Genomic DNA, 22,111 nt, shown 5'->3' with positions numbered 1-22,111 from the left:
ACAAAACAAAAATGAGTCTTATGAGTAGATATGATGGTTTAGTGATATAAATAAAATTCTGAAAATAAGGCATAATAGTAAGCATAAAAGAAACCTTTTTAATCTTCCCACAAATCAAACAGTGATCACATAACTATGGCTCCCTGTTCTACCAGAATGAAAACAGGCATTACAGTAGGACACAGAAAGAGAAATCAAAAGCAGTAGAGGAAAAAGAGGGTATACCACTCTAATTTGAATATGGGGTAATAATACTTTATAGCTTTATATCATGTAATAGTCTAGTTCCTTTTGGCAAAGAGAAGGTAGAATTACCATGTTAAGTGGTTAAATTAGGCTGTGATTTACGCCCCACCAACAAAATAAATTGGTGAAAATTAATGGAAATATTAATAGCTAATAATAATATTAGTAATAGTAGAAGAGTACATAACTTTTCTGTTTTTGAAGAAGGGATTAGTCATTATCAAGTAGAGAGTATCAGACCAATGTCTTAATAGTTCAGTCTTAACTACCTAAAATGAGAGTAATACTGATTTAAAGTAATCTTTACAGTTAAGGTGTAACAAACCACTTATTGAAAAATATAAAGATAACTAAGAAACCATTGGCATCTAAGCTCATTTTTAATTATTATTACCTTTTCTATTGTTTACAGTAAGTTACTTTGTTTATAGGTTGTTGCCTTGGGGTTTATATAAACTCAAAAATTATGACTGTCTTTTTAATTTGGTGGTTCAATCTCTTATAAAAGTGAGGTTAAAACAAAAACTATCAGTTTTAAGATCTCAAAACTCAGAGTGGAAACTGGACATGCTTCCTTTTGTGAAGCAGATGAAATGCAGTATGTATGTAGAATTAAGGAGTAAAATGACAACCTAGGACTTAAACAGGTTATTCCAAACCACTTTTACATGGGATTACGTTGTTTTATAAATGATCTAGTTTCATGTACTTCATAGACATTATTCTAAAACATAGATATGATTTACATAATGATACACGATAAAAACAATGATGTAGCAAAGCATCGAGGTACTGACCCATGTCCTGAAGGAGCAATGAAGTATAAACAACACTGCACCCTGTTATCAGGCATCTGTCGTCTGTTCACTCGAGATTCTGCATTTAAGTAATCTTCAAATTTACTATCAATGTAGTCGATAACAGGCTGCCAGCTGTATATGCAGATAAAGAGAACAATTAAGTTGCAATCCTACAAAGAATTAACTGTTTGACAATGAAAGGATAGTAGTTTTAATTTAATAAAAGAACTCACCAGCAGAAAACATCTCACCTTTTTCTACATACTGACTCAAAAGTAGGTAAAAATTTGGTTGGGGAGATGGCTCAACCACTAAAGCATGGGGACTTGTATTCTAATCCTTAGAACGCACATAAAAAGCCAGGTGTAGTGGCAAGTGCCTGTAACCTCAAACTTGAAGAGAGTTGTGAGGTCGAGTCGGACCCCTGGTAGCTGGTCTAGCCAAACTGATAAGCTTTACCCTGTCTCAAAAGTTAAAGGTGGAGAGTAATCAAGGAGACACTAACCTAGACCTTGGGCCTCTACACTTGAATGTACATACATTTTATATATATCACCATGAAAACAGCAATCCCCTACACACACACAGAAAAAAAATAGATTAAACTACATGAAGTATATCTTGATTCATTATTTAACTCTCAAATTAAAAAATGAATTGTTCTGTGTCAACAAAACTTTGATAATTAGTAATTATTTACACTGATAACTATATCAATGCTAAATATTATGCAATCTGAAAAACTGCATCCATAGTTTTAAATTTCTAACAAAGATTAAACAATACAAAAACTTCATGATAAATTTACTGGGTATTTTGAGAGTCAAAAAATGATAATTAACTACAACTCAACTTCAATGTGAGTTGTAATTCCATGACTGTTTAATTCATCTATAACTTACTGAAAAACTGAAGTCTAAAAAATTAGGTAAGTTAGGATGAAATATAATTTATATAACAAACAAAATTACAGTTAAAAGGATTAAATTTATTATAATTTATGTAAGAGGTATTAATATATTACAACAGCAATAGATATGTATGTCATATATGTTTATACACATACATATATAATATATATGTATAAACAGTAACATTCCACTCTATATAGAAAGAACTCAGAGGCTAAGCAAGAGGATTTAAGTTCTCAACCATCTTGGGACCCAAAGAAATCTTGTCTTAAAACACCAAGAGAAAAAAAACGACAAAACAAGAACCCAAACCATTCCGGAAAGCAGTATTTTCAAATAAGAGATATAGCAAAGTTGGTATATGAAGTCCTAACCATTTAAAATCAATGATTCTCACTGTTACTTTTTTTTGTTTTTACATTTTTGTTATTCTGTTTTTGTTTGTAAAGCAGAGTCTCATTTGCTATTTACCAGGCTTGCCCTGAACTCAAAAGACATGCCTGCCTCTGTCTCCCAAACTGATAGGATTAAATAAAAGGTAAAGGTCTGACTATACTGGGAAACAATGGGGGCAAAACAGCAATCTTACCAATTACTATTATCCACTGCATCTCCAAATCCCGGAGTATCAACTATCGTCAGCAGCAACTGAACGCCACCTTCTTTGATTAAAACTTTGGATTGCTCCACCTGTAAGAGTCATTGTTGTACAAGTTAATTATGTATTATGTGAGTTGTTTTCTATAACAAGAGGTAAGAATACTCAAGTTTCTTAAAACCAATTTGGAAACTGATTGCAAATTAAATCTAACCACCTACATGCATGTGTGTGAGCGCTATTTTGTCCCCATTGTTACCACGTGGGATGTTGATGAGTGTGACCAAGGACTGAATATTTAGTTTTATTTCATGTAGCTAACAAACTGAACATTATATGTTTATCACAAGAGTGTTTTTTTTTATGAAAGTAGTTTATTATCAGAAAGATACTGAAATTAGGAGAAAGAATTGAAATTGGGGGAAAAAGCCAACAATTTGGACATACCTGTCTATGGAAGGAAGGCTTGTTTCCTATCTCTTAGGTAAGCCTTGAATGTAAGTTATTCAAACTGCTTTGATCTTGGCTTATATCATCAGTGAAAATTGACTATAAGCATATTTATCTACTAGCAATTAGAATATTTGAAGGTATCAATTAAATTTTAGTAAGTATGAGGTCTATATAGATTAAAACTAAATACCAATAAGGAAGAGTTTTAACTACTTATCAGCATTCGATTATCAAACAAATGTTTAAGAAATTCAGACTTTAAAATTTTCTTATGCTTCCCCAAAGGATAATCTCATCAAATCTACATCTCAAATTATTTTTAATCCATTCCCAGCCTTTTCATAATAATTAATGATCGATCGGTGTCATAAACAGAAACCACCGGAGGCTGAACAATGCGTGACTCGGCGGTTAAGAGTGTGCGGTGCAGGAACCAGGTTTGGTTACTAGCAGCACAGGGTGACTTACAAGGAACCGTAACTGCAGTCCCAGGAGCCATGACATTCTTTCTAAACTCTGAACACACACATGCTGTACATACACATAACATACATATCATAAATCAAATTACTTCAAGTAGTGTCTGGTTTTCTTACTAACAAATCTAATATTCCTTTAATGCTAACATGACAGCTTAAATTTTAAAGTATTTTTGTACTAAAAAAAGAGTAATAAGCACTGGGAATGTAAATAAAGAGGCAAAGTGATTATTTAGCATTTTCAAGACCCCAGGTTCAACCTCCGGTACCATTTTTTAAAAATTTAACTTATTTATTGATTTGATAAGAAAAATTAAGTTTTTATGTACTCTGATGCATTTGTTTATACAGATATTTCTCTGGCCTATGAAATTCTGGGTATCCATACATGATCAAATACAAAGAAGTCAGCAATCAATAAAAAAAGATCCAAAAACTGCAACTGTAAAGTACTGATTCACAGGATCCAGTTCTGTCATCTCATCTGATTTTCTAAGTATCTTATGGGATCCACAGAAGACAAGTTAATTCAAGCCCAGGAATTTCAAAGTTTTCCTAACAATCTGTCTGAACAGTCACTTTCCCATTCTCTCTCTCTCCTTGTGCAGGTCACATCAGCATATTCTAAAGCATCAGCAAGGGTTCTCTAAGATTAAATGCATAACTTAACATCAAAGAAATGAAGTGACTTAAAGGAATGAAGCAAGGGCATTTTCTACTGATTTTCTCTAGAAAGGAAGTAAAACTACATTCCATATTGTTTATGTGTGTTGTTGATTTACTGAGGCATTTCTGACTCCCTACATTCAACAAATCAAAGATACCTATACTTCTAACACTGTAGCTTTTCCATCGAAGGACAAGCCATGTCTTCATGCTTACTATTCAGCTTTACCACCAAAGGACTACAAAGTGCAATCCACTTTTTAACCTCATGTTCACAAGACATGTATTAACATAAACAAAATGCATTATTTAATTAAGTGAGTAACTTGCTGAAGGAAACGTTAAAACTTTCTGTCAAGGGTTTACACCTTCACTCATACTTCCTCAAGAAGTGGCAGTAAGGCCAAAGCTCTGAAGAGAGCCTGATACATTTACTTGAATCAAAGATAGGAAATAGTCCGTTTAATACCTCAAACCTTTATTTGGAAAACATAGCAAGTGAAGGAGACCTGGTAGAGATGCACAACCCTTGCACAATACAAAAACCTCATGATAAACTTACTGGGTATTTTGAGAGTCAAAAAAATGTTAACTACAATGTGAGTAACTCAACTTCAATGTGAGTTGTAATTCCATGAATGTTTAGTTCATCTATAACTTACTGAAAAACTTAAGTCTAAAAAATTAGGTAAGTTAGGATGAAATATAATTTATATAACAAACAAAATTACAGTTAAAAGGTTTAAATTTATTATAATTTATGTAAGAGGTATTAATATATTACAACAGCAATAGATATGTATGTCATATATGTTTATACACACATATATATAATATATTCATATATGCTTCCTTTATATTCATTTATAGTTATTCATTCTTGCCCTTTTCTGCATAGCTATCACTGATCTTCAATGCCTCATTTGTCACTCAACCTACTGACTCCTGCCATCATACCACTTCACTAAACCCTAAAAACTACCTCAATGGCACCTTCCCTAGGACAGCATCTTGGTTATTTCATACTGTTCTGTTTTCCATACAGATTCTCGAAAATGTCTCTATCATTACTGAAGACCCCCCCAACCTATTATGTAAAACACTCAATTTGTTTATGCACTTGAATGGTTCAAAAACCAAAAAGGAATAATATGTATAGGCAGATTTACCTACGTTTTTCTGGAAAAGTATCCAATGCTCTAATATGAAATGTTTTATTCTGAGTATATTCTACTGCTTTCAATTTTTCTTGCCTCCAGAAAAATTGTGCAGCTACCTAATATTTATCATTACCGAATGATTATTAAAGTGATTACTAAGCTTCATATACTAAGAAAACATTTACAGTACATCAAGATAAATTGGCCAACCAAGAACTTAACATTGAAATGAACTAAATCTCAAATAAAAGACAATTTTCTCCAAGGAAAGATAGTTCACAATCGTATAACAAAAAATTTTAAATTTTTAAAAATCAGTATAAAATGTGAAACAGAATGTAATTACTGCATACATTTGCTATTGTATACAGAATACTGTTTGCTTAATTTTTTGTCAATCTTGGGGTCTATATTTGAAATAAGAACATGAAGACTACAACTGTCTACTTTCCCGTCACTTAACTTTAATAATCTATTGGTAAAAAAAATATATAAACCAAGACAGATGAAACATGACATCAACGCATTCACTTCAAAGTGGTAAGGAGAAATACTTCCCTCTCCTACTTTTTCCGAGATAAAATAAAGGCAGTTTCCAACAGTCCAGGAACATCACAGAGCAGATATTCTTGAATGTTAAACTTTGTGACTACAGCAAACTATGAATTTACAAGAGATGAAATTATTTGGGCCTTGCTTCCACTTAATGTTTACCCATGATGAGAACCTAGGATAGGGAAACCCATGCCTGGTATGTGCTCACATCTAGAAATGCTCCGTAAAGGTCCTTAGGCCAACGGAGGAGGTTAAAATAAATCTTATTCAAGTGAGATCTTCATTTGCCATCAGAACCACTGAGGAACTGATCTCAGAACCAGTTTTCTACTAAATACTTAGAAATCTTCCAAGCCTATGAATGTCAACGAATCTCTTCCCCAAAACACAATCTCCTATAAATATAACATTCAGGAAAGAGATTGATGTTGTGGTATTATTTATCAAAGTTTTACTCTTTGATATAAATAACATAGGAGAGGATTTTTCTTTCATTTTCTAAAAACTGAAAATGTTAAAAACAAAACAAAATAAACAAAAACCTTCAGGTCATCAAAGTCAGATGTTTGTCTTTTGAAACTCCAGAATTGGTTTATATGTATGAAATATAATATAATAATGTATATTAATTCCCTCTATTGAATCAATTTATTACTTCAAGGACAAATCATCTGTTAGACTACTGGACTGTCGGGCAGTCAAGAGGCTGCAAAAGATGATCAAATTCTAGTTGTACTTGGGCCTCTTGAATGACACTCATCCACAATATGTTCTTCCCTGGGAGTAAATGGGCAAAAGTTTTACCTTCCTAAATAAATGCTACCTGGGTAGACACCTGTAAGGTGCTGGAAATGAGGAAGAAAAGATAGGAAGTATTAAAATGACCAAAGCAGTCCAATGACACCTCACTAGCCAGCTGGTAAAGCAGACATACTCTACCTTACAGAACATGGAAAACAATACATGAAAGCAATGAGATGCTTTTGCCTATACAGACATATGCACAGAATATTAGTGTAAGTAAAAAACCAGAAACCCACATGCTCATTCAAAAATGAAAGTATATGCTGTAATATATTTCTACAAAATATTCCCCATCAATGAGACACAAGTACAACCAGCTGCAAATGTAGTACTCATTGACCCAGAAACTGGATATATGTATACATGTGTGACAATCCTTAATACTTAAGTTTGCTTACATTTGCGCTTTTTTTTCAAAAAGATGTTTTAATAATAAAAGTATTTTGGGGCTGGGGGTTTAGCTCAGCGGTAGAGTGCTTACCTAGCAAGCGCAAGGCCCTGGGTTTCGTCCCCAGCTCCGGAAAAAAAAAAACAAAAAAAAACAAAAAAAACAAAACAAAACAAAAAAAAAGTATTTTCAGAACAAAACTGAGTTAAAAGGTCAAAGGAAAAATATCGCATGTAGTGTAGAAAATCAGTGATGGCAGTGTCTATGAACCACTTATTAGATATTTCTACAATTTGTAGAACAATCAATTAACCATGACTATAATCTTTTTTTAAAAGAATTATTTATGAATATAAGTACACTATAGCTGTCATCAGACACCAGAAGAGGGCATCAGAGTCCATTACAGATAGTTGTAAGACACCATGTGAATGCTGGGAATTGAACTCAGGACCTCTGGAAAACAGAGCTCTTAACCGCTGAGCCATCTCTCCCATGACTATAATCTTTTACCAAATATTTTTTCATATCACGTGTTAAACTAGATTCCTATGTGTTGAAAGCCCCAAAATTACATGTTAATATTTTCAACTGTTATACTGAATGTATAAAGAGCTAAAAACGAGGGGTGGAGAGATAAGTCAGTAAAGTACTGGCACACAAGCAAAAGGACCAGATGTTGATTCCCCAAATCTACGTAAGAGGCCAGCGAGATGCAGCAGCAGTGTGTATTTACCATCCCCATGCTGGACAGTGGAAAAAGGAATATCCCTGAGGTTCACTGGCCAACCAACACAGCCTAAGTAGCAAGCTCCCAGCCAATGGAAGGAAGACATGTCTCAAAAAACAAGGTTGACAGCTCCTAAGGCAGATACCTGGGATGGTCATTTAGCAAAATAAACCACAAGAAAGCTGTTAATTTATAAACTGACAGCATGTTGTCATTTCTAAAGTAGTAATAAAGAAAGTTAATCTATTTATGAAGAACTGATTAGTCTATTCAACTAACAGTCATTAAACACTACAGCATATATGTTTGTGTGCATGTGTGTGACTAGAAAGTGGACACCCTGCAGTTTGGAGTTGGAAGTTGTCTCTTCCATTTCATTACATCACCTCAGGGCACAACACAGTCTGTTTCAACTGCTGCATTTGTAAAATGAGCTATTACTACCACCTACCACACAAAGACTAAGAACAAAGTAAATTAGTAAACATTCACAGCATTTACAGTAGTAGCTAGACGGTGACAGCAGTGACTCATTAAGTGTTAGATTTTATTATTAATGTAGATCTGGAATTAGTCACCTACAGGTTAGAACAATAATGAAAACTTAGAAAATTACCTAACCAAAAATAGATTTTGTAGGTCCATGACAATATCTAGCATATTATTTTATACCAAATCATCTGAATTTAGAAGTCTATTCTGCAGAGTTGATTAAAAATTTCCAAGTTTCCCAATCTTGAATACTACAACCTATATTAAAAAAATATGAGTTTTTGTTCTTCAGGATTAGAATCAATATTAATCACAAAATATGCCACCAGGTAGATTCACATTCCTTCAAGTATCTTCCAGTGGGTTCATTTTAAGGTTTCATTTTCCTCCCTCTCTAACAAAGCTAAATGAAAAATAAATTATTTTCATCACAAAACACTCCTTAATCAGATGAGTAAACTGTCTAGCAGTGAGTATGTGTTTTCTGTCAATCTTAAACACTGACATAGTCATTAGTACTTTCAATCCAGCTCTAAGCCCACAACCCCTCAACAATGTGGTGTTAATCACTTCATCAGCCCATCAATAAGCTTTTAACCAAAAGTTGAACCAGTGCTACCAAACAAAAATGTATAGTGACCTACATTAGTACTTTAAAACTGTTCATTAGCTACTGTAAATATAGTTGACATAAAAATGAGAGCAGTTACATTCTTTTTCTCCATGCTAACTGTCCAAACTCTGCAGTACATTTTACACCTGCACAATATCCTAATTTGGACAACATTTATTGCAAAAACTCAAGAACAACATGGAGCTACAGATTAATGTGTTGCAAAGTACAGCTCTGGTGTCCAGTGCAGCAGTTCTCATCTATGGGTTGTAACCCCTTTGGGAGTCACATATCAGATATCCTACATATCAGATATTTACACTACAATTCATAGCAGTGGCAACATTATGTTTACGAAGTAGCAACAAAATGCTTTTATGAGTGGGGGTCACTGCATCATGAAGAACTGCATTAAAGGATCAGAAGTTTGAAGAACACTGGTCTAGAGTCTAGGCCTTGCTATACCACTTGTGATCCTGTCAAAAATGCAGAAATCCAGTCCTACCACAAATATTCACAATTAGGAAGCATATGAATTAATAGCTCATCTGTATACTTACTAAGACTAAGGGGTCATAAATTGGACCATACATAGCTTGGTTGTCTTACATAACTACTAGTGACATTTAGCTAATATGTGGTATTAACTTATTACAATAGTGGAAATGTTACATGACTGCCCAAAATAAGAAAAAGCACATATAGCAACACAGCATTTGAGATGTGTATGATGCAATTAAGAAATTGCATTCTAAACTTTACTTAATGGTATTGGTTAAAGCTTAGTCATCCTGGGGATTTAGATCAGTGGTAGAGCGCTTACCTAGGAAGCGCAAGGCCCTGGGTTCGGTCCCCAGCTCCGGAAAAAAAAAAAAGAACCAAAAAAAAAAAAGCTTAGTCATATGTGCAAAGTGAGTATGATAATGGACAACACAACTCTAGGGTTATTACTAGATCACAATGCAATTTCTAGCAGGGTTGCAGGGGTAATTTATGGCAGGTTCTAGTCAAGATAATTCCTCTGATCAGCTATATATGTGGTTTTGGTTTTAATTTAGTGAAGTCATGCTTATTACTTTCCAGTTAAGGTCAAAGATGAATCTACTTCTAGAGACCAAATCAAAGTTCTACCATAATTTGTTCTCTATCAACATAACTCTAGTTTATTACTAGTTAACAGAAACATATATACCTGAACAGTCTTTTTGATTCTATGAGAAGGTCCTGGATATTCTGGAGAATACAAATCTGTGAGGAATAATGAGTTGATTAATGTCGACTTTCCCAGTCCAGATTCACCTAAAAGAAATAGAAGGAAAATCTGTCAAATTTAGCTGTTTTATACAATGACTATCACACTAGGACTTCACTAGCTAGTGACACTCAAAAATAAACTATGAAGACTCTATATTGGGACCAAAAAGATGGTTCAGCCATCAAAGGCTAGGTTCACGATCTAAAACATCAAGACTCCATATTAGAAAAAAAATTTTAATTTTTTTCTTTTTATTTATTCTTTTCTTAATATATCCCAACCACAGCCTCCCTTCCCACCATTCCTGTCTCCCTGAGTTTCCCCTGTCGCCACTGGTTCTCCATTTCTTTTCAGAAAAGACCAGGGCTCAGAAAAATATTTATCCTCAATTTCACATGAAGTGATAGGTAAGGCAGTAGGCTTGATAGGATCTTGAATCACCTAGGAAACAAACCTCTGGCCTCTTTAGATTACATTAGCCACGGGGCATACAAATGAGGGATAATTTTGATTTGGGTAATATAAATTGGAAAACCCATCTTTAAAGAATGGGGGCTGAGAGGAGACACCTGGGGGTACGGTCCGGGATTCCATAAAGAAAAGACAGCTGAGAAGAACAATCAACTTTCTTTGGTTCTTGACTGGGTCTCTGATACCAGCCTTTCTCTGCTACAAGAGACTATGAACCAAAATAAACCCGTCTGATGTTGCTTTTGTCAGGGTATTTTATCAAAGCCACAGGAAAAGTAAAACACTGACCAAATAAGATCCACACCAAAGGTTTTTTAAATAAATGTTTAATAGTTTACCACCCATCTCCCTTTAAAAATAACATATCTAGGGTTGGGGATTTAGCTCAGTGGTAGAGCGCTTGCCTAGGAAGCGCAAGGCCCTGGGTTCGGTCCCCAGCTCCGAAAAAAAGAACCAAAAAAAAAAATAAATAAATAAATAACATATCTAATACTGTAACTGACACATTTAACAGAAAAGTATTTTAGCAACCAAAAACAGTCATTTTAAGGAACAAAAAAAGATTAGCTAGCATGTATATCACCACTTCACAGTGAAATAAAAAGTGAAAGTATTAATCGTTATTACAGATAATAATAAATGATGAAAGATATTAAAAAGCAGAAATCTGGGACTAGAAAGACAGCTCAGTAGTGGTTAAGAATACATACTGTTTTGGGTAGGAACCAAATTAGGTTCCCTGCACCTAATTCGGGTAGCTCACAACTGTGTAAAACTCCAGTTGCAGGTGATCAATGCCTCGAGCCTCAAAGGGCACGTGCATTTCCATGCGCATGCCCAACAAAGAGGAAAAGGGGCTATAGCATGATTTCTACTGCAATCACATATTCTTCAATTTTGTATGTCTAATATATACTACCAAGCATACGGCTCATTTTTTGTCAAAAACATACAAGGTTAAAATGTATTATAAAACATAATGATTAATGCAATAGTTAATGCATTTTACCACTTAATATATAATAGGCATGATTTGAATAAATAAATTTACACTTGCAGGCTGGGTTCTGTTCATAATATCTCAAAACAGAATTAAGATCCTTACAGTTACAAGATATCCAGAGAACAAATAGCAGGATAGTGCAAGTTCTTCATAACATTTACATGTGAATTTTTCCAGAGTCGAATGGATAAAAAGCATTATATAGTTGCATGGTATCTATAAAGAAGTCGCTTTAGACCTAAGAATACAGACAGGTTAGAAAGACACTCCATGCAAAAAGAGGCAGAACAGTTACGCTATTATCACACAAAACAGAAATTAAAAAACTATCAAGACAATCAAAAAAAAACCTTTCCAAGCTGATAAAAGTGTCAATTCACAAAGATATGACTTATAAACACACATCAATACAACACACACAAAGATGTAATGCTTATAATATATACCAAATGCCATAATGTCAAGGAATGTAAAGGAAACAATGATAACAGTGAAGAAATAAATAGTCCTATAACTATAGATGGACACACTATACATTATACACAGAACTATACAGTCATACACAGAACAACTAGATCACACAAATTGAAGGAAAGGTAAGATTTAAACTATACTATAAACAAAGCAGAACTAACAATGCAGATAAAACACTGAACTCAGTAGAATAATACACATTGTTCTCAGGGATGACTAAACGTCTTATGTCTTTTTAAAAAGTTCATTTTTGGGGTGCCTCCCAGGTGTTCGGTAAGCTGTCAAAAACTCGTTTAAGTAGATGACGTCAAGTTCCATACATTCTATGAGAAGCACATGGCCACAGAAGTGGCTGCTGGAGCTCTGGGTGAAGAGTGGAAGGGTTATGTTGGTCTGCATCAGGGGTGGGAATGAGAAACAAGGTTTTCCTAATAATCAAAGAATCCTGACTGACAACAGAGTGCACCTCCTGTTGAGTAAGAGGTGTTCTTGTTATAGACTAGGGAGAACTGGAGAGAGGAAAAACAAATCTGTTTGCAGACAAATTGTAGATTCTAATTTAAGTCTTTCAATCTAAGTGTTCTCAAATTGGATATTGTTAGACCAAAAGGAGAAAAAAGGAGATAAGGACATTGTAGACCTGACAGATGCCTCTGTCTCTGTCAGGGACTAAAAGAGCTAGCAGGATATGAAAACCTGTCAATCTCTCTAAAAGATGATGGTCACCAATATACTGTCAGAAAGACCTTAAATAAAGATGGTAAAGAAGCCCGGGACCAAAGCACCCAGCATTTACTGTCTTGTTACTCTGCGTGTCCTACACACAAATGCAGATGTGTTGCTCTGAAGAAACAATGCACTAAGAAGAACAAGGAGGCTGCAGATTATACTAAACTGTTGGTCAAGAGAATGAAGGAATCCAAAGAAAAGCTCCAGGAACAGATTGCCAAGAGATGAAAGCTGTCCTCGCTGACAGCTTCTACATCTAAGTCTGAGTCTATCTAGTCAAAAATAAGTCTCTAAGAGTAACAATTAGATCTTAAAATTTAAAGCTGAAATAAAACACATATTTCCTCATCATAATTAATAAAACTGGTGCTATGGAGACAGCTCAGTGAGTAAAGTGTTCTGCAATGAAAACATGAAGTTCAGAGTTTAATCTCCAGTATCCATGTTTAAAAGCTGGATCTGACCGTACTCACCTGTAACCCTAATACAAGAGAAGCAGAGGCATGAGGATCCCTGGAGCTCATCAGTCAGCCTAGCCTAACCAGTGAGCTCTAGGTTCAGTGAGATACTGTCTAAAAAAAACCAAGGAGGCAAAACAACGGAGGAAGACACCAATACCATCTTCTGACCTCTACATGCATGCACACACGAACACATAAACAAACACAAAAAATTAACTGAAAAATCCATACATATTTAGAAATGAATCAACATACTCTTGTATAAACAAAAGGATTAAAAAAAGAAACTGTAAGAAGAACTAAAATACATACAGAGAACAATGAAAATGACAGTGCCAGCCTTAGGGCAGTAAGTAAGGCAGCACTAGGGAACTGTCAGTTGTAAATGTTTACATTAAAACTACATTTTCAGGTTATAGATCTAGAAAAAAGTGAATTAAACATAATAATGATCATAGCAAACCAAAAATGAAAGGAAGGAGGGAGGGAAAAAATTAGCAAAGCTAAATGAGTTGTCCAAAAGGGCCTTCAAATTAACAATCAATTACACAATCAAGTAATCAATTACACTGAGAATAAAAGAGGAAAAATTAAATATTGAAATTATTAAAGAATGGATTATTCTGAATTTTACAGAAAAAAATGGCTAACAGAGTACTGTGAATATGCCAACAAATTGGACAACACAAGAAACAGATAAAACTCTGAAACTTAAATGCCCGATAAAACCTGAGCCATGAAGAAGAAACCGTGCTAATAGATTTACATCTTGGAAGAAAATTGCAACTAACCAAACTTTCCACCAAAGAAAAGCCTTGGGCTGAACAGCCTCACTAAAGAACTCTCGCCAGCACTTAAAGAAAACCAGTTCTCTTTAAATCCTTCCCAGAACTTAGAGGAGGAACACTCATTCTATGAGGCTAGAATCATCTTCATACTAAGCTGAAACAAAACTAAGAAGAGAAAATTAAGCTGGGTTTTGTAAAAGTTCAGGCCTACAATCCCAAAGTAGGAGGATCGAGAGTTGGACAGTAGCCTCGGTCAGTTACAGGAAAATACAGACTATATGAGATACTCTTACAAACAAGAAGGTGTAGAGGATGGGATTAGAGACTAACACCACTGAAGACTAGGATGCAGAAGTCCTAAACAAGCGATTAGAAAAATGAATTATACAACAGCACATTAGAAGAATCATAACCCATGACTGGGGAGAATCTGCACCTTAAATGCAAAGATTCCTCTTCATAATCAAACAATGGCACCATTAATAATAAGAAACACAAATCTGAAAATAGATACAAAAAAGGCAAAATGACAAAATACAAAATCCTTTCATGAAAAACATTCAACAAGTTCACTGCTAATAAACTCAAATGCAAAATGAAAGCTATTCCTTTAAGAGCTCAAACACAGAGATATTCATTCTTACCACATGTACAGAGCACAATAGCACTGGAAGTCCAAGTCAGAGCAGACAAGTAAGAGAAAGGAGGGTCTAAAATAGAAAAACTGTTTGGTTTCTGGTGACATAAGACATAATTTTTATATTTAGGAGACTAAATTTTTGGTCTACCAAACTTCTGGGGTAGGGAGTGGTCACACACACACACACACACACACACACACACACACACACACACACACACACACACACACACACACACAGTGTGTGTGTGGTGGTTTGTATATGCTCAGCCCAGGGAGTAAAGGTATAGTCCTGTTGAAGTAGGCATGTCACTGTGGCTGTGGGCTATAAGACCCTCATCCAAGTTGCCTGAAAGTCAGAATTCTGCTAGCAGTCTTTAGATGAAGATGTAGGACTCTCAGTTCTTCCTGTGCCATGCCTGCCTAGATACTGCCATGCTCCTGCCTTGATAGTAGACTGAACCACTGAGCCTGTAAGCTAGCCCCAATTATATGTTGTCCTTTATAAGACTTGTATTGGTCATAGTGTGTGTTCATAGCAGTAACAGTAAAACCCTAAGACAGAAGTTGGTACCAGAGTGAGGTACTGCTGTAATAGGCCTGACCATGCTTTTGTTTGAAAGAATATGGATTTTGGGACTTTGGATTTAGAAAGCATTAGAATGCTTTAAATGGGGATTAATTAGCTATCCTAGTAGGAATATGGAAGACTTTGTTACTGAGAGTGATTTGAATTGTGTGGACCTGGCCCAAAAGGTTTCAGTGGAAAATTTCCATATGTGGCCTAAAGACAATCTTTGTGGTATTTTGGTGAAGACTGTGGCTATTTTTTGCCCTTGTCTAAAGAGTCTGCCTGAGCCTAAGGTGAAGAGACTAAGATTAATTGCACTGACAGAGACTGAAGTCTCAGAAATGCCCGTCATAGACTTGATTCTCTGGTTAACTCTCATGAACAGTATTTAAAACAAGCATAGCAAGCTGAGAAGGGAAAAATATAAAATATATATATGGTTCATGTATTAAAGGGACACCAGAAAGAGAAATGGAGCTGAATCCTGTGTTCAGGGATATTAACTTGAATTAAGGGAGTAGTGACCTTGGGACAAGATCCCACCTGTCTAAGTTTAGGTCCAGGCATAGTAGTACAAGCCTTTGATCCAGGAGGCAAAGACAAGCAGATCTCTGAGCTCAAGGCCGGTCTAGAACAGAGCAAGTTCTAGGTGAAGAAAAACTTAATTCCAGGCTGGCTTGGTAAACCACACTTTTAATCCCAGTGTTTAGGAGACAGGCATGTAGATCTCTGAATTCAGTGAGTCTACAGAGCAAGTTCCAGGAAAGCCAAGCTTAGGCAGTGAAGGAGTTGAAAAGCAGAAAGCTGATATAATAGAACAAGGGGGGTGGGGAGGACACACATGTTCCAACCCCAGCAGGCAGCAGAATCTGTCAGCTTTGGCCACGTGGCTTTGGCTTTAGACTCCAGAATGAAAGGGATTACTGAGACAATCAATACTGGTTAGCTGGAGCTAAGAAATCAGTGGTAATTAGAAGACACCAGCATCACTGAGGTGAAATCTTCGGCAAAGTGTTTTCTGAGAGCACAAAGAAGCTGTGTTCTAGAAAAAGTCAAGGTTGTATCCCGTGCTGCAGGTGTACTTGGTAATGTGTAAGAGTCACTCAGGTTTTGAAAGCCTGAAGGGGTCATAAGCTGAGGCTTGGCACTGTGAGAGGTCATAAAAGGCCATTGGTGAAGGTGCAGCCTCAGTTGCAGTTGAAGCCCCACGCCTGAAAGGGTAATGCAAAGGAGTTGAGGCTTGGCACCACGAAGGGAGCCTATGAGAGGTTATTGGTGAAGCCCAGTTGCAACAGAAGACCTCAGTGTATGGAGATGCCAGTGCCATGGGATGATCACCAAGAACAGCAGTGGCAGTGGAGTGGATCAACCTGAGTTTAGAGTGCTACAGAGGATGGAATTGGAGAAGTGACACCAGGTCTCTGGAGGAGTCCAGAAGATCATGTGTGGATCCCAGACATTGAAACAAGAAGCTGTAACATTGAAGTTGCCTTGGAGACCCCAAGATGTTCGAGATGCCAGAACCATGGTCTATCTGCTGAGGAAAGCTGCTAACAGGGAGTGGAACCAGTCCAGGAGAAAGAAGTTTGTTACAGTTAACAAAGATAAAAAATGAGTTGGAGATCTGAAAACCACTTTGACATCAGACATGGAGAATCAGAGTTTGGAGTTTGCCCAGATGGTTTCCTGTCTCGCTTTGGGATTACAGTTAAGTGACTGGATGAATCTCAGAAGAGATTTTTAACTTTAGACTTTTAACACTGTTCAGACTGCTATAGACTATGGGGGCTTTTAAAGTTGGACTAAATGTATTTTTGCGTTATGCTATGTTTAGGTATGGTCCCCATAGACTCATATGTTTGGACAAGCCTATGGAAGCCAGGGAGTGGAATGTGATGGTTTGTATATGCTAGTCCCAGGGAGTGGCACTATTAGAAGGTGTGGTCTTGTTGGAATAGGTGTGTCACTGTGGGTGTGGGTTTAAGACCCTCACCCTCATCCAAGCTGCCTAGAAGTCAGAATTCTGCTAGCATTCTTCAGATGAAGATGTTGAACTCGCAGCTCCTCCTGTACCACGCCTGCCTGGATGATTCCATGCTCCTGCCTTGATGATGATGGACTGAATCTCTGAATCTGTAAGCCAGCCTCAATTAAATGCTGTCTTTATAAGATTTGCATTGGTCATAGTATGTGTTCACAGCAGTAAAACCCTAACTAAGACAGTGTTTCTACATACTAATAATTAACTATACAGAAAATAAATAAAAGGAGAAGGGAAAAGAAACTCATTGCACCCAAAAATATGAAGGAATAAACGGAGGCAGCTGTGGCTCATGCCTTTAATCCCAGCACTCAGCAGGCAGAAGCAGATGGATCCCTGATTCAAGGCCAGCCTGGTCTACAGAGAGTGTTCCAGGACAGCCAGTCAGGGCTACACGCAGCAATCCTATCTCAAAAAAAGGGGGTGGGAGGGAGGGATAATCACCCAGGAAGATGAAAGAGCACACATAAACATAAACATAAAGCAAGAGAAATGAAAGACACCAGAAATAAAAACAAAGAAGCCTGTGTTTATGAACTAAAACAAAAATCCACATTAATAAATAACAATATTGCTTAAGAGATCAGAATTCCAATGGCATATTTGACTGATGAGGAAGAATATGCAAATTCCTACGGGGCCACAAAAAGACTCTTGAATATCAGGGTTAGAGAAATGGTTCATTTGTTAAGTATACCTATTGCTTTTACAGAGGACCCATTACCCACATGGTGTTTCACAATCATAATTACACTTCCAGAGAATCCAACACCCTCTTCTAGACTCCATGGGCACCAGGAATCACACAGTACACATACATACATACATACACACATACATGCAAGTACACCACTAACACACACACACACACACACACACACACACACACACACACACACCCCTAAAAAGAAACATAAACAAAGCAAGGTATTAAACTGATTTCAGATTACATTACAGAACTATTATAATGAGAACAATTGTTCTGATACCAAAGATCACAGAAGAGAATACTTAGAATATGTTTATGAAATATTTAAATTTATGGCCAATTGGTTGTCAGCAAAGAACATAAATGAGAAAAACACACCATATAAAGAACAGTTTCTTCAATAAACAGTGTTTAAAAAAACTAATGTCCAAATGCAAAATTATGAGATTACAAAATTTAATTAAAAATGAATTAAAGATTTAAACATAAGGCCTGAAACTGTAAAATCCTAAGGAAGAAACATAGGAAACCAGTCAGTGAAATATATCTCAGTAATTATTGGATTCTCAGTTAAAGGTTTAAGGGGGCTTTTGATATGACCCTCCCCCAAAGCATAGGGGTGGGGGAATAAATAGGAGTACAAGATTACATCAAACTAAAAAACTTTTTCATAGCATGGCAGGGACAGGGATGATCAAAACAGGACAAAATATCTTGAACACACATACAACAGGGTTACTATGCAGAATAGGTGAGGGATTCTCACCACTGAACAACAAACTCATAGCAACAAGCAAATGTAAAATTGGGCAAGGATTACAACAGACATTTCTGTTAGAAGAACATTATGAAAGAAGAACATATGAACCACGAAGACACTTGAACTCCCAGCACATAGAAAGAACAGGCAGGATGAATGTAAGTTCAAGGACAGCTTGAACTACACAGAGTTCCAGGCCACCCTGGGTTACACAGTTGAGCCCTGTCTTGAAACAGTAAAGTTACAAATAACCATATATGTAAAAAGTGTTCTGTGTGATGGTTAAATCTTAAGTTTTCAACTTGCCCCAGATCCAGATTCAATGAAAAGATAAAGCACTCACTCACACACATATAAATGATCTTCTCGACCTGGCTACTTAAAGTTAGAAGACACACTGTAAAATGTGGGTGGCACTTTCCAGTATAGCTAGATTAAAAAACAAAAGTTAAGAGAATATGCTTTATTGTATGCTTCACTGCCTTCATATTTCACTGGTACGTTCACTTAACCCTGTTGACAAGTTCATTTACCCTACTGCTGCTGCAGCTGCTGCTACTTCTACATCTCTTCACTAGTAACAGAACCCAGCTTCCTGGAGGCTTCCAACACAGCATGAGGACTAGTGGCTCCCCAGTAATCCACCAAGCCTTCACCAAACAATTCAGTCTCATAACAGAGCAGATGGCAGGTTCTTAGCTTCTTTGGTGTGGAGAGAACCACTGTTAGGCTTCCCAGACAATAGTGTGTAAGCCAATCTATAAAATCAGATCTACTCCACTAGAGAACCCTAACACACTCAGTCTTAGTAACTAACTGGGAAACACAAATTAAAAGCACCATCAGACCATACTTGTTAGAATAATGCCTATTAGTCAGAAGGAAAGAGGTAACTGAGTGTTGGCCAGGAATTGGAAGGAAACCCTTCTGCACCAGTGGGATAGGCATTATAGAAAACAGTAAAGTACTTCTTAAAAAAAATAAAAATAAGGGGTTAGAGAAGTCTCAGTGGATAAATCATATACCAAGCAATCGTGAGGACTGGAATACTCAATATACCAAAGAGAGAGACCAGATGGAGCTAGTACCCCTGAGGCAGAGACAGAATTTCCCTGGAGCAAATTCAAGACTTTCAGGTTTAGCAAGAGAACCTGTCTCAGTAAATTAGACAGTGATCAAAGACAGTCTTCTGGCCTTCACATGCACACTCATACACATGTAATCATGAAATTACACATACAAGACACCATCACAACATAGAAATATGAAAAAGAAAATTAAATGAACTACATATTCAGCGACCCAACTAATGTTTATGTAACCAGAGCAAGTGAAACTGGTACATCGGAAGAAGTGTTTTACTGCACCATGATTCTCAACAGTCTATGAGTAGATACTTAAAGGAACCATGGCACACAGAAAATGGAATAATGGTCAGCCTTAAAAGGGATGTATATCTTGTCATTTGTGACAACATGCACACACCTAAAGGACATGTGTATTTTATTTTAATCCTCCAAAAACTGCAAATGCTTAGGCAAATAGATGTAATTGGGAAATACCACATTGAATAAGGCAGATCAGTAGCAACATTAAAAAAAAAAAAGGCATCAAAGGAAAAACAACAGCTAATGAAAATTTAAGTGTTTCCTTTTTATTTTTTCTTTCCTTTTTTTTTTTTTTTTTTTTTAATTTTTATGAGACAGGGCTCACTATCTAACTGTGGCTGCCCTAGAACTTGCTCTGTAAACCAATTTGGTCTTGAACTCACAAAGATCAACCTACCTCTGACTCTCAAAATGCTGGGATCAAAGGTGTACACCACTATGCCCAGCAACTTTTAGCTTTCTTTTTAAACTTTTTTCTTATTTCAGTTATTTAATTTATTTAATGTATAAGTGCTCTGCTGCAGATACACCCAGAGGCCAGAAGAGGGCATCAGCTCTCCTTATAGATGCTTGTAAGCCACCATGTAGTTTCTGGGGATTGAACTCAGGCTCTGGAAGAGCAGCCAGTGCTCTTAATGGCTAAGCCATCTTACCAGCGCCAACTTTTAGTTTTCTTATCTTCATTTTTTTTCTTATTCATAATTGATCAAAACATATTTTGCTCAAAATAATAGAAACAATGTATTCAATTATGTATTTGTATACACCTTATATTCATATATCTATGTGTACATATGCTTATATACATGTGAAACAGATTAATTCAGAATAGACAACCTAGAGAGACTAAGATAGAGTCAGTCAATCTTACACAGAAATAAAGGTATATTCCAGAGTAAAAAAGTTATTTTCACAACTATGTGTTACATCTGACTATTCATAATCCAATAAAAATCTGTTTCACACCTTTCATAAAAAAAAAAATAACTCCAAATAGATGATAGTCCTACTTGAAAATGCAGAACTCATGGGAGATAACATAAGAGTAAACCTAGATGTCCCTTATATAGCAATGCTTCTTAGAACCTTAAAAGGTAGAGCTCATGAAAAGCTAGACTTTGTTAAAAATCAAACACTTCAGTTCTGTGAAAGGCAATGTCTATAGAATGAAAAGACAGAACACATACACAAACATGCATATACACGCACATACGCCTCTCCATACCTGATAAAGGACTGAAGTGCTATTATCCAAAAAATATACAGATGCTTTAAAACTGGGGGTGGGGGTATAAAATGGGCCTAATACTTTGAGACATTACTAAATAAGATATACAAGTGGTGTACTAGCTGGTTTTATGTGTCCAATACAAAAATCTCCAAGACTTCTTATTCCTTGTTTATTATAATTGTCCAAAATTAGAAGAAATCAAGATTGTTTTCAGTAATAATGGGATGAACAATGATATATCTAGAAATAAAGTATGTGTGAGTGTGTGGAGATGGGGTAATGTGGAAGGCGGAGACTTCAACTAGGGCCTCTATCAAGTCTATGGGGCACTTTCTTGACTGTGGGCAGTGCCACCTCTAGGCAAGTAGTCCAGGAATGGGTGGTTTTTCCCCCTTAAGAAAAAAGGTAAGCTGTCTGGGTATGATGGCACACACCTTTAATACCTGTACTTGGGAGGCAGAAGCAGGAAGATTTCTAAGTTCTAGGCCAGCCTGGTCTACAAAGAGAGTTCCAGGATAGCCAGGGCTACAAGAGTATATTACTTACTTTTCTGTTGTTTTGACAAAACATCACGATCAAAGCAACTTAAAGAGTTTATTTTGGGCTTATGGTTCCAAAAGATTAGAATCTCATGATAGCAGGGAAATCATGGCAGCAGGCATAGCTGGAACAGCAAGATGAGAGCCCATATTTTG

The 22,111-nt window shown here is 36.2% G+C and overlaps 1 protein-coding gene across 6 annotated transcripts in view; it reads right to left on the bottom strand.

Annotated features, from left to right (window-relative positions):
• Positions 1–22,111, bottom strand: part of Septin7 (septin 7) — a 63,261-nt gene that overhangs the window by 18,717 nt on the left and 22,433 nt on the right. For 4 of the 6 annotated variants that reach the window (NM_022616.2, NM_001113740.1, XM_087563576.1 and 1 more), the window contains 3 exon segments: positions 1,044–1,178; positions 2,547–2,647; positions 10,088–10,194. In NM_022616.2, the coding sequence (NP_072138.2) occupies positions 1,044–1,178; positions 2,547–2,647; positions 10,088–10,194 (343 nt within the window). 6 annotated transcript variants of the gene reach the window in all.

This window comes from Rattus norvegicus, chromosome 8 (assembly GCF_021556685.1).
Source record: "Rattus norvegicus strain SHRSP/BbbUtx chromosome 8, alternate assembly SHRSP_T2T, whole genome shotgun sequence".
Lineage (NCBI taxonomy): Eukaryota > Metazoa > Chordata > Mammalia > Rodentia > Muridae > Rattus > Rattus norvegicus.
This window is presented reverse-complemented; position numbering and strand designations above follow the sequence as displayed.